Source organism: Serinus canaria, chromosome 1A (assembly GCF_022539315.1).
Source record: "Serinus canaria isolate serCan28SL12 chromosome 1A, serCan2020, whole genome shotgun sequence".
NCBI classification, from domain to species: Eukaryota; Metazoa; Chordata; class Aves; order Passeriformes; family Fringillidae; genus Serinus; species Serinus canaria.
This window is the reverse complement of record NC_066314.1, coordinates 67,157,129-67,171,082: the sequence shown is the minus strand read 5'-3', so window position 1 is coordinate 67,171,082 and position 13,954 is coordinate 67,157,129. Positions and strand designations below refer to the sequence as shown.

At 42.7% G+C, this 13,954-nt stretch overlaps 1 protein-coding gene across 4 annotated transcripts in view; it reads right to left on the bottom strand.

Moving 5' to 3' along the window:
- The window catches only part of CACNA1C (calcium voltage-gated channel subunit alpha1 C), a 458,270-nt gene that overhangs the window by 85,358 nt on the left and 358,958 nt on the right, over positions 1–13,954 (bottom strand). For all 4 annotated transcript variants that reach the window (XM_050984223.1, XM_018919792.3, XM_050984221.1 and 1 more), the window contains 6 exons: positions 12,464–12,578; positions 11,313–11,433; positions 11,116–11,185; positions 5,420–5,552; positions 3,666–3,795; positions 9–68 (listed from right to left, as the gene is read on the bottom strand). In XM_050984223.1, the coding sequence (XP_050840180.1) occupies positions 9–68; positions 3,666–3,795; positions 5,420–5,552; positions 11,116–11,185; positions 11,313–11,433; positions 12,464–12,578 (629 nt within the window). The remainder of the gene's footprint in view (positions 1–8; positions 69–3,665; positions 3,796–5,419; positions 5,553–11,115; positions 11,186–11,312; positions 11,434–12,463; positions 12,579–13,954) is intronic.

Sequence of the window (13,954 nt, the reverse complement as noted above, 5' to 3'; positions counted from 1 at the left end):
CACTTTACCTTCAGAGCAATTTCAATGGTGAAAATGACAGTAAAAACTATATCAAAATAAAAGAGAATCTGTAAAAACAAAAGGGGATAGGAGTGGGGAGGGTAGGTCAGTGAGTGATCACTTGAGTGGGAAATCACAGTTAAAATCAAATGCACGAGTTCTTGCCACGAGGGAATGAGGACGACTCTATAGGGAATGGCTTTGGAACAATGTCCTGTTGAATGCAGTGAAGGTCCTGGCACAGAGGACAAGAAGCACATTACATGAAATCTTTCCTGAGTTACAATACCATGAGCACTATAGAAGCAAAATAACTTTTTGGTTGCTGCAGGATTTTTTTTTTTTTTTTTTAAATCTCATAAAGAACATTCATGGGTTTTCCCAAATAGGATTCCAAACTGAGAGTACAAAGAATGCCTGGTCTCTCAGTGGAAAACATGAGATTCCTTCTTATTAGCTTCCATTCAGTCTTGTCCTGTGTCTCTCTCAAAGGAAGGAAAGCAAACTGCAAAATCATACTCTAGCTATTTCTTTTCTCTGTCCTGAATTGCACCGGATTAGGATGAATAACAAAGACTCTGCCAATTGAACAGAATCCCAGCCCTTGTATTGCAACCATAATTTGGTCATTTGCTAAAGGTGCCTAACTTAGATCCTGCATCTTTCTATTTGCATCCTGAACAACCAGCCAGATGAAATGCTCATCATTCCCAGGAACCTGGGCCTGGTGGAGAAACCAGGGGCAGGCACAGCAGACCATAAAAAGTGGTGTCACAGGAGGCAGTGAGAAGTCTAGAAGTGTAAAGGAGCTTTCAAAGTAGCAGCATCAAGGACAGGAATGTCCTTCACTGCCAGTTTGTTGGCATCCCACAGTAAATGGGAGCTTTCTCACTGATTTATGGGGCCAGAATTAAACTCTCTTTGTTTCCAATATATTTTAACATCCCAATCCACTTTAGTGCTATCTGCACTACAAATGTTGAACATCAGAAGTATCATACCCATGGTTTACTGTTGTTTTACCATAGTCATGTTTTAAACCAGAAGGCCAATATGTGGAAGCTGCAGAAAACTGATAATTTGTGAAATTTAGTCCTTTGCTGCTGAAACACTAATAAACATAAAACAGGAAACTGCCTGCTCCTATCCAACAGGGGTTTATTGTGTCTCAGTGCCTGTATCCTCACTCAGATTTATAGGTGGTTAAATTCTTACAGCTTGGTATGCAGAGGGGCAGCTACTGCAAGCTCCAGGGTTACTTCACATTGCACTATTTAAGCACAATCCAAATCTGGATTGAATTGCAGACATTGCATGTCAAATAGGGGGGATGTATCACTTACTGCTACCATATAACTCAAAATTCTTCAGGTCCCTGCTCAATTTTTAATCCCAGATTCTTCTCAAGGCTGTCTTGGGCTCTATCAATTTTTGCAGCCTAGAGAATTAAGAAAGGGCCACTTCAAAGGGACAGATCTTGGATGTTAATCTATATAAATTTGCATAAATTACAACTGGAAATATCCTTTTGCCTTGCTGTTTTGTAAGCCCTGACATTTGATTATTTTATCAATGGAATAATTTTATAATCAAGAGGCCAGATTCATGGGTACTCTCTAACTTCTTTGCATGACTCCACCAACATAAAGAAGCTGCAAATTTGATTAAAGTGAGTGATTAAGCTGTACCTGTTTCTGCTTTACCTCACCAGGGGCCTGCAAAGGATCTGGAACACACTGGTGAATGTGGCCCCAAAGGTCAGCTAGTGAAGATGAAATCATGCCTTATGAAAATGGTCACTGCCCCTCCTGTGCAGGCAGACCCATTTATCAGCTGGTATATTTGTTATTATCTAAATATGAACTTGCTCTAGAACATATTAAAATGAATGAGCACCTTGCTAGGGTGCTAACAGGGGAACATGGAGAGAACAGTCTTAGCACTTGCTTGGGCTTCAAGGGCTGTTTGGTCAGACTGGGCTGCTCCAAGCACTCTCTGCCTGAGCCCTGTGTGACACAGAAGGACACAGCCTGCCCCAGGAAAGAGCAGAGCCCAATCCTCTCCTCCAGCCCTTGCTGGGCTCTCTGTCCCTGTTTTCCTGCTCTGGGATGGTCTGTCAGCAGCATCCCCAGTCTGCACAAGCCCTGGAGCACAGGCTCATGCTGAGTGAAGACAGAGGCAGCTTTGATTTCAGCTTGATTTCAGCTTGATTTCAGCTTGATTTCTTCCTTTTCCTCCCAGGCCTCCGTGTGGGCACAGGGCAGGACAGGATCTCACTGTTCTACTGTCACAGTGCCAAGCCAGGCCACATTTACAACCCAAACATCTTGTCAGTGTCCCCTTGTATGATACATTTTAAACATCTGTACCTGCAAAAATTAAACACAGATTTTCATGCAACACCAGTGGCTTCAGATACACAAAACAACATTTTGCCTCAAACCTTCAGCTCTTTAATCCAGGACAACCAGCTCTGCCTCTTTTTTTCCCTCTCATTTAAATCTCTCTGCTACAGACTCTGTGACAGTTTCTGTGGCATGTCAGGAGCCCTTCTGCCAGCTGACAGGCTGCAGCACTAATACATATTGGCATTCAGATATCCCTACACGGTGTGCACCCTCATTTGTGCACAAGTGGGTTATTGATGGCACAGGTTGGATTATTTAGCATCCTCCTTCAGGACAAAATGCAAAGCCACTCTGAGATATGCTCAGGAATAGACTTCCATTAACACCTTCTCTGCATGCACATATGCGTTCAAATGCATGCTCAGGCCAGGATATTTCAGGGAGCATTAAATTAAGGTTTTATTATTAAACAAGGAAAAACCATCCCACTTTTCAATCCTAGCAATCTCTTCAGGCATCGAGGCACCAAAATGCCACTGCAGACACCAGAAATCAGAGGTCTTGCATATGTCTGCTGACTCCTCATTTCTGCAACAACCCCTGGCTAATGGAAACAACCACTGGCAAAGTTAAAGGAGCACTGAACATTTCAAAAGGCTAATAAGAATGGTCAGGAAAGAGGGTGAGAATGTATCTCAGTGCTGAATGCTTTCCTCTTCTCTCCCCAGGCAGGTAAGGAGAGGAGCACAGCATATTTTTTGAGTGTTATCTCAATTTTAATGATAGCTTTGTGGCTTGTGTTCAAAAAGTCTGATTCTAACCATGATGACATCAATTTCCCCCAGAGTGACAGCATCAAACTCAGGAATATTACTCCTGATTTACACCAGTGTGAATGAAATGAAAATCAGGCCCTGGGCTTTTTAGTTTAAAAGATAGCATGTGGCAGCAGAACAAATGTTCCACAGGGAACCTGAAAATCCCTCAAAATTGAATTATCTGTATCCACAATCAATGTTTTTAAAGCTCCTTTCTACTGCTTTAATCCTGGGGAACAATAATTTTGCTTCAGCCTCCTGTTCTTCCTTTCCCTACACACACTTCTGAAATGAACTAGAGGCCAGATTCTGCACTGACTCATGTTTCCTGCAAAAAAACCTAATGATTTCACACACAGTCTACAAAAGGCAGAAATCATGGAAGACAGGCACTCCCAAGCCTCTGATGCAGCCTCTTCAGCCTTTCCCTGCTTCAAATCATGATCAGTTTGTCCCACACTTGCAATACCCAGTGAGGGAAGGAGGATGTGGAGCATACTTGGTTCCTAAAGGAGAGGTGTCTCACGGGGTCCTCAGCTGCCAGGGAGATGCTGCTGAGCAAGATGAAGAACAGGATCAGGTTGGTGAAAATGTTATCGTTAACGATGCGATGGCAGTGCACACGAAACCTGCAAGAGAGAGCAGAGGCACAACTTTATCTCTCAAAGAACAGCAAGACCTGGAAACATTTCCCCCCTCCTCTTCTACCAGCAGACCTGGAGGATTGCCCTGCAGAGCATCTTCCCTCTGCCCCAGCACAGGGACAATGTGTGCAGGGCAATGCTGGTTCTCCACCCAGGACTCACACTCCATGTGTTTGGATGGAGAACAATCACTCCCTCCTGACAGAGCTTTTTGTGATTTCCATGGGGTCTGAAACCTGCCAGCCCAGAATGATATCCCTTGCTTTCATTTATGGAACCATATGATTCATTCAGGAGGAAGGCAGCAGAAACAGGTTTTAGGGTGCCAATGTCTTTCTGAGCTGGGACTGCAGTGTCACTTAACAGCAGCTGGAAGGGATCCACCTTGCTAACAGAGTACAGGCCTGGCCAAATGGATATAGGGCACAAATGACTTCTGAGAGACATCATCATCATGCCATGCAGGTTATATGCTAAACATAGACCCACTTGGTGCTCTTAGTGGGAAACTAGAAGGTAAAGGAGCAGTCTCCCATCAAACTTGCTTACTGGAGACCATTATACCACTACTATCCATGTATTGGTAGCAGGATGTGAGGAGTTAAACCCCATAATAGCTCTGTGCATAATTCTACAGGCACTTCATTAATCTATTTAGCTCTGCTCTTGGCTGTTAGGGATCCAAGTCCCTATTACAGCAATTTTACAGATGACTGCAGAGGTTAATTTAGTTCTACAAATGACAGGGGGTGGGTGGCACAGCTAGCATTACAGTCCACAAGCCCCAGCCATCCCCAGTCCCTCCCTGTTACACATACCCAAGGAGGAGTGGCAGAAGCTCAGCTGGGACAAAAATGGCTCTGAATTCAGTGGTGCAGGAACAGCCCTGCTTTCCTCTGGGCTGTGTTTGAAGGCTGAGTCCTTGGGAGGGGAGGGACACTGGAATATGTGGTGCTGCACAGAGCATTGGGCAGTGAGCTCACTGCTGTGCCCTTGCAAAGATAAACTCACCTGTCTCCTAACAGCCCTCCACCCACAGGTACTGCACATCTCTTCTGCAAAGGCAGGTGTGACAACATGAGGCTGCATTGCAGAAGCCCATGGGTGAAGTGGGAGAGGAGGACTGTGCTCCCTAGGCTCCTCTCAGAGATTCTCCTTTCCCTCTCATTTCTTCTTTTTTGCTCATTCTTGATGTGCAGCAATGAGCAGAGACACATGAGCTCCCTGCTAGGAGTGGATTTTGGGCAGCCCTTAGGACAAGAAGCTTCTACCTCCCACTTGATTGATTGCATGATGGCTCTCCTGCAGTTTGGACCTGGATGTGTCAGGAAGTTCCAATTACTGACTCGCCTCTGTGTCCCTTATTTCTGAAGCTTTTGTGATTTGTGTCCTCAATCAGCCTTGCACGTGCCATGAACTCCCATTGAATACTTTACTCCCTACAGTTGTGGTTTGATTGATTTCATGCCTTAAAGGAGAGGTGGGTCAGAGGAAGCCTCTGGTGTGAACTGCTGAAAGGGAGCTCTGCACCTCATCACTTTTGGTGTCCAATGTGAAAGGGGTACCAGCTCTTCACCTCCTTCTTCTGGCTAAACAATCTCTCAAGTACCTGTTGTTAGGACTGAAGATGAAAAAAGCACTGGCATCAGGCATGGGCACAGCCTTTTCCTTGAGGTGCAGCTCAGACATCGGGCGAGGTCGAGGGCCGACAGGCATCTCAGGTTCTTCCTCATCTTCCTCTGCTGCAAGAAGCATTTTTGTCTTTTATTGCAAAATACAACCCATTACAAAATGCTGAGGCTTTTGTCTCTGTCATAACTAGAGCTAAAAACCATTAAAATAGGATGCTGAAGCCTTGAGTTTCCTTGCCCTTCCTTCCTTTGAGGCAGTGCCCTTTACCCCGTGCTCACCCCGGCAGACACTGGTCTTGTCTCTCTGTAAAACCATTAGTGCTGGTAAACCTACAACATTCTCACAACACTCTCCTAGATGCCTCACAGTCCCTTCTGCAAAAAAAAAAAAAAAAAAAAACCAAAAAAACCCAACCAAACAGAAAGGTTTGTTTTCTATGGCTTTTCTAAGGTTTGTCTTCTAATGGCTCATTTGAATCTTTCTTGCTGAGGTCTAGATCCATTATTTGTTTTCTTATTTTCCATGGACACAGAAAATTAAAAATTGCCTTCCTCTGGCAGAAAGCTTTTGCATACTTGAGGACCACTGCTGTGCCTCTGGGAGAATATCTGGTTCCTAGAGCAAAACAGCAGCAGCCTTTCCTGAGGTGCTGGGTTCCCCAGGTCTCTGATCACTCCTGCTACTTGCTTCCATATTGTCTGCAGGATTAACCTACAGCTGAGGTTTTACTGCTTCAGATGAAAGCTAGATTACTTCTTATATCTTGTGATATTATGTTCCTGTTAAATGTCCTTCATGAAGACTTTCCATTTTACTTTGGCATTAATTTGCCATCAGTGTCAGATATGCATAAAGCACAGATTATTTACCACAGAGCAACAATCTGGCCTGTCACTCCCCCCTCTGCATTTCTGCTGCTGGCTATTCCCAAAAGTGGCACTTAGACCTCATCCTTACTGAAGGGCATATTTTTTTCTTTTGACCATTCCTCCAGCTTACCAAGATTGTTTTTCTTCTGTTTGTGAGCATCTCCATGGAGCTGCTGCTACATCTGGAGCTGTGTCTGGATGAGCACATGTATGCCCCAGAACAGTGAGCACATAGACTTACACTGATCAGAAAGCCTTAAAGTTGTCCCCTTTTATAATTTAGTGGGGGGGAAGGTCAGAAAGATGGCAATGAGGCTGAGACTCTTGAACCTGTGTTATCTCCAGGGAGATCAGTGAGCACCCTCAAGATAGAAAATGCAGAGATGAAGGCTAAGTGGTACCTGAAAGAAAAGCTTCTGCCTTTGAGGATTTCTTCTACCTGCTGAAGGCAGCTGTTGTTTTGTAAATGACATGATAGGATTTTGCTGTTTTAAAGATCCCAATCCTCTCACTTAATCAGCAAGACAGGAAAAAAATCTTTAAGAAAGGAGCCTGACATGTTAGATACAACTGATTCATCTTCCAGGCAGTGCAAAGGAGGATACTCTAATTAAAAGGTTCATCTTGAGTCCAGAAGGGGAGATAAGCTCCAGGAATGGTGTTCCTTTAGGGTGAGATACTGTACTTGATCTGGTTACAGGACACATCAGAAAGAACAGATGAATCAGCACAGATCCTGATCTAGATATCAGAGAGAGGAGAAAAGTGCCCTTTTTGAAGGCATGCCATTATTACATGTAAATGGGATTCTTTCTTTACACTTCCAGTACCAAGAGTTCAGCTCAAATTCACTTGATAGATCTTTGCATAAATGTTTGAGCTGGTACATAGAGTTTGTACTTTTTAAGTCAGTCTATTTTTTAACAGCTCAATTTTATGTGTAATATACTTCAGAATACTCTTTCTACTGTCTTTATCAGTTAAAGAAACATCTTTTAGAAGTACTTTTTTACACAGGACTTGTAAAATAGGTGTTAAGGTTAATGTGCAGGTTTATGTAATATAACCATACCTTGCACGTGCACCTTTTATCTATGGGCTTCAGAAGAGGCTGACAAAGAGTGAGGTAAGCAAATTCTTTTTCTTCTTGAACAGGCCAGAAAACCAATGCCTGGGATCATGTGGGATATTTGAAACTCATACTTAAGAAGAGTATTCTGGGTCCCTGCTCTGTGCCTTCAATGTGAGATCATTCTTCTTTTATTACTCAGAGGAATGCTTAAAATACACTTTGAAATGGGCATGGAGCAATGACTCTGGAAAATAGACCCTCAGCAGAAGGATCAGCTCCATGAAGACCATAAAGAACATTGTTCCTCTCCTCTTTTTCTCCTGTCTGCCATATAGCAAGAAATATAATGACTCTGGGAACCAAATACTTTCAGACTGAAAAATACATTCAGTTCCTCAGCCATAGATAAAGAGCAATGTTCCACTTTTCACTTGGAGTCTAGGGCACAGAAGAAAGGAAACATTGAGGGCCAAATTCACAAAGAATAACATGATTACAGCCTCATCCCAGGTCACAACCCATGCTATCTACCTCCATATAGGAGCAGCACAACTGCTCACATTTGTAGAGGCAAATGTTCTTTGGCTGTGGAGACAAGCACAAACAGGCTACAGGGCAGCATCAGTGAGAAATTCGATGATGGGGAGTATTTTTTTTGCTGTACAAAGACCAGAACTCTCGTATAAGGACATTATTTTGCTTCAAGCTCCCATGAATCATCCCAAGCTTTTACCTTCATCTGACGTTCCGAATTCTTTGTCTATTTCTGTACTAGACTGCAAGGCTAGCTCCCTGTCTTCCTATAATAAACATATCATCATAATAATCCTTCTGGTGTACACAAATCTCTGGGAGAACTAGTCTGTCCTTCCTAAAAAGAGACCAGGTGACCTGAGGAGCTGCAGCCATTCTGGGGCTGGGGAGCAGCACTGTGCAGCAAGCAGAGTCAGGAGAGGTTATTGAGAAAAGTGCTTTAAGGAGCAGCAACAAATCAGAGATTGAGCAAGGCAGGTTAGGAAAGGCCCTGTGTGAGGAAAAACAAATGAAGTGAGCAGTTCAAATGGTTTCTGAACACTGAATCTTCAGTCTTCACAAAGAATTGGTAAACAATTCAGGGAACAGGCCTGTTTAGAAATGGCACTGATGCCATACAATGGCAAGGGAGCAAGATGGTGTCCCTTTGCATTTCTAGTAGGAGACAGAAGAAAACCTGATAATCCATTCACATTTTAGGTTGTGTTGAAAAGTATGCTAAGACGGGGATTGGCACCCTGAGGCAGGCATTAAAAGTGTTTTCACTTCACTTTCTGCCCTCAAATTCTATGCATGGCAAAAAAAAAGTAGATGTAGTGTTTTGTTATATTTTTCATTTATAAGCTGCTCTTCCTAAGCTGTCTACAGAAAGTAAATAAACCCCAATTCTATTAGCAGTAGACTTAGAATTGACATTCAGATGAGTGTTATTTCACTTGAAAAAAATGCAATTTTCTGCAAATCCAAGCTAGCTGAGAAACAGAAACAAAACTGTATCAAGCTGTTTTAATTTGTGCTTCTTACTAAAGACTCCCACAAACCCTGTAGCAACTGGGGATGTGTGTCCAGTAAGTGCCTGGGCCTACAGAGGTGATGGAAAGATTAAATCCAGAGTGACCTGCCTCAGGCAGTGCTAAAATAGCATTGCACAAAGTTAGAACCACACTCTACTCCTGATAAATTTGCTATAAATATGGAAGAATAAAAGTACAGCATATGTGAGGACTTCTTGTACTGAAAATCAAATACAATGAACAGTTTTCCATTTTGCTTGTCTGAAGCTCTTGTCCATCTACTCAAAATGTACTTTTTTACCCTATCAAATCAACCTATTATCAGACATTTATTTATTAGGAATCATGGAATAGAAGATAAAGTGTCTTATAGCCTATTATAGCCTGTTACATAATCACAGAAACACTCAAGAGGAGAGCAGGGAAGGATCACAAAAGGCCCTCTGGTTCATGCCCCTGCCAAGCCAGGTTCAATTAATTATTACATCTAAGCCTTTTCTGGGAGACATTTTTCTGACCTGTCCTTAACAAGTGGTGCTGGCCTTCCACAACCATCTCTGTGAGCTTTTACAGCCTCACCATTAGAAAATTCTCTCTGCTGTGAATCCTATTAAATCTGTTGCTTCATAATGGAGATAATTCTCCTCCTAGCTGTAGAAGGTTTTTATGCATTTGAAGATGTTTCCCCTGCCTTTCCTTAGTCAAATGAACAAATTTTACCCAATCTTAGTTCTTGCTACCTGCTAGCATTGTTTTCACCATTCTCTTCTATTCAGCCCCACTCCTCTTAACCCAAAGAGAGATATTCCAGATTCCAGAGGTCTTATCAAAGGTGAACACAATAAAACAATTCCTTTGCTCTGATTAGTTTCCATTGACCAGTTAAAACCAACCCATAACTGGACAAAAGGCTCATTCATTCTCTGTGTTATAAATCTCACTACTTGCTTGCCTTTTCAAAGACAGCAAACTGTTGCTGACATCTGTTGAGCTTGTGGCCATAAGATTCAGATCCTTTTCTCAAGGACTGTTACCTAACTAGCTGTCACCTAAGATCCTTTATTTGTGAATTGTTTATTCCTGTCTATGTGTAGAGCCTGGCACTTTCAATTTTATTTAGACCATTTATCCAGAACCTCAGGAGCTCTTTGAATTCTAATGCTGCCCTCCAGCACACTTCTTGTCCTTCCTAGCTTCATGTCATCTACAAATGTAATAAGCATATTGCCTCTTCCATCATTCAGGTCATTAACAATGAACTGAGCTGAACTCCAGACAGGCTTTTGGGTTGCACAAACTCACTTGGGCTATCACTACCCTCCCCATAAAGGGCCAAATAATTTCTCTCACCATCATCTAGACCATAGTCAGTTTAGGAGAACACTGTAAGAGATGATCAGAAGCCTAAGCAAGGTTAAGGAATGTGACATCTAATTCGTTTCTCCTGTCTACAAGTGTTTTCAGCCCCTTTCAGAAGAAAATAAGGGTGGCTTGATGTCGTTTGCTCTTGGCAAATTTGTGTTGGCTGCTGATCATCTCCTTATCTTGTGGTCATATAGTTTAACCCTTTGTTCCAGTACTTTTCCAAGAATGGAAGTTGAATTGACTAGCTCCAATCCTGCCCCCCATTCAGGGTCTCTTGAACACTGCTTAAAGTTCTGAGATTTCTTCAACCAATCTTTCAAGTGTCTGAGAATGAAGTTAATTAACTGACTTGAAAACCAGCCTAATGCAGCTTGTTTCCTGCAGTTCTAGGCTGAGATCTTATGCCTTTAGAGTTATGCTGTGTCACGTTGTCCTTTTTGATTAGAAAACAGTGCAAAAAGGAATTCAGCACTTTCCCTTTCATGACTGTTGTGAGACTCCCCTGACCACCACTGAGTACTGATAAAGCACACTGAAAAGAGTGTCATTTGTATATTTTCAAACAGGTTTTTATATGATTTGATTCTCTGTAAAAGTCTGTATTTTCCAATAAAGAGCTTTACAGGGAACCAAATCAGATGTGGCAGATCAGTGTAGGGACTTCAAAGGGCCAAATGCACACCTGTGCAAACACATGCAAGGACACCATCCTGTCCCATCATAAAAGCATTTCCAGCAGACCTGCTACCCCAATTTGGCTTTGTGTACATTAGCAACTGGAGCTTTGTTGAGTGAGGGGTACAAGGAAGCAGATGTGTACCTGGTGCTTCTGTTGTGGGATAAGGGCTCTTTTCTTCATTTTCATTGGGCTGATAATCATCCACGTTGATCTGACAGAAATGGAAGGAGAAGCATCAAAGCCTTTATCAGACAAGGCAGACAGTTTTTATTCCCTGAGAAACCCAAGCTGCTCATGCCATCACTGCACAGAGGGTGCTGGCTGTCAGCAGACCTTACCTTGGTAGCAGGTGGGGACTCTCCATCAGCAGTGATCGATTTCAGCTCAATTTTCTCCTCCTTTGTCTCTTCCTCCACAGCTGTTTTCTCCATCTCCTGTTTCTTTTCGGGACTAGCAGTCCTAGCAGTTTTACAAGATAAAAACCAAAGAGTTACAAAGCTGCTTCCCTTTCAGGAACTTCATGTAGTACAGGACACACCATGAGAACAATCAGCTGGCTGGCATCTCCATTCTGAGTTCAGCTTCCATACCAGTGGCTCCACCTTGTCCTCATCTGCAGGCAAAGGCAGGGGTTCTGATCTATTTTTATAGGATGTCCCTTATTTTGTTGCTTTCCCAATGGCATGTGTTTGTGTGTGTGTTTGTGAAAATGCATATTTTGGGTCTGTCACCTGAGATCTCTTTGCTCACCCAACGATAAAAGACCATTTTTAACCCATATCTTGTGAGCTTCCAACTAGACTGTCTACTAAAGTTTTGCCCCTCACTGCACCCCTAGAGAGAGGGAAATCTGCTGAGCTGCATGCAGGATGAAGCAGAAAGAGCTGCACAGGAGATGCTCTCCAAGCAGCCTGGAAGACAGTGAATAGGAAGAACCAGGAAGAAGAGGCTTCCCTGCTGTTGGCAGCTGGGAATGACAGAGAAGCTCCTCATCCAGCTTGTGCCCCTTAAGTGTCTGCAGAAACACTAAAAGAACTGGCAAGAGAAGAACAGCATGTGGCATCAAAAGAAAAAGAAGCTGCTAAATCTCGTCGTGGAAATGACAGAAAACATGCCTCGTGGCCCAAAGCAATCAGAAGATAGTAGGGAGATTCAAATGGGATTGACACCATTTCACACTCATTCTCTGCTGATGCTCTGAAAGCTCATCAGTAACCCAGACTTCCTTTCCTCTGCTCACACCACTGCAACTGGGGGAAACTCCTAGCTCACATTTTCTCATCTTACAGCTGGAGTTCCTTTGCATAAAAATTTATATATACATAATTTCAACTATAATTACATTAATTACATATGTAACCTATATACATACAGATAATGACATATATTATATATACACACATGTATGTATAGGCATCATAGTCACATCTATCCATGCTGTGTGTAATTACAGGAATGTGTGCAGATAGGTGTATGCAAATGGATTTACCTAGCTAACTTTTTCCTTTCTTTTTCCTCTTCCTCCTCTTTCTGTGCAGATGTTAAACTCTCAGCATCAGCAAGGTTGTCCACAGCAATGGCCAAAAATACATTCAGCAGGATATCTGTTTGTGTGCTACTTAAAGAAAACAGGCTTTGAAAACTGCAGAAAAAGATTATACCAAAGGTTTCTTAATTGAAAATTTTTAGCAACCTGTCATCAGATCTCTTGGATTTTCCCAACTTCCATTTCACACAACTGCATATCCTTTATGCACAAACCTACACCTTCCTTCCACACAGATAACACACTTTGTGGGTTTTCAAAATTTCACAACAGAATGGCTGATGTAAAACAGCAGATTTACAGATTTACATTTTAGTTTCCAGTTTCCCAAGAGTGTCTCCCTTTGTGCAGAGGATCCCACTGAACATAGAGGAGAATGGAATGCTTTGCATCTTTTGACAGTTTAGGTTGCACCAGTGGATTTTATGGACAGCAAGCTTAGGACTCTGGTGAGCATTTCTGAGGTTAATTTAGTCTGGACAGTGAAGGGTTGAGCTGACAACTCTGCCATCTCCTAGCAGAGAGTCCATGCATGGCCACTCATGCCCATGTAGCTGCAGGGCAAAGAATCACAACTGTTTTCTTGTCCTACCATTCAGCGTTCAGATCTCATGTTACAAATCTGACCACAAGGTTGTTTTATACATTTCTTGAGTGTAGGTTTTATTATACCATGATAACTTCTCAGCAAACCCTGGTTCAAGGATTAGTCTGGAAACACAGACATCCTCCCCTCCCTGGGCTCCAAGGTCTAAAGGCTCCAAAGTCAGCCAGCATTGAAGAGTTGGCTCACATTTTCACAAGGGGATCCAAGTTGTAGCTTTTTTTTCAAGCTGTCAGCCAGATTGCCTACCTTGACCTTCAGATAAGTGGAATTGCACCACCTCACTTTGAAGTGAGGGCATGCAGGTCAACAGAAATGTCACATAACAGGGTTTGAAAGATGTGAATTATGGGCAAAGGCCAGAAGAGCTGGGCTGAGTCTATAAGGTGGCTTTATAGAGGCATCAGTATAAAAGGAAATGTCACCTCTGACACAGAAGGGCCATTTATTAGGGAAGCAGAAACTAAACACGGACAAATTTGGAGCAAACTGAGATGGGGAACAGAATGGCAGCTCTATGTTATATGCAAATTCCTGTGAAGAGACACTCACAGCACAATCCTGCAATGTGCCTTGTGCCTCCTGGGGTGAGCACAGTGCCCTCACTTCACCTTAAAGCCAGACAGAACTGAAGTTATTCAAGACCAGCACAGGCTGGAAGATAACAGAGCACAACATTTTCTGTTTGAAGAACACACAGATTGCAGGGACTGAAATGGAACACAGGTCCTGTTAGTTTATACATGAATTAATACATGATCTCACATAAATCAATTATGTCAAACATATGTTACTCCTACTACAGCATTTGTATATAGCAAATTGCAGAT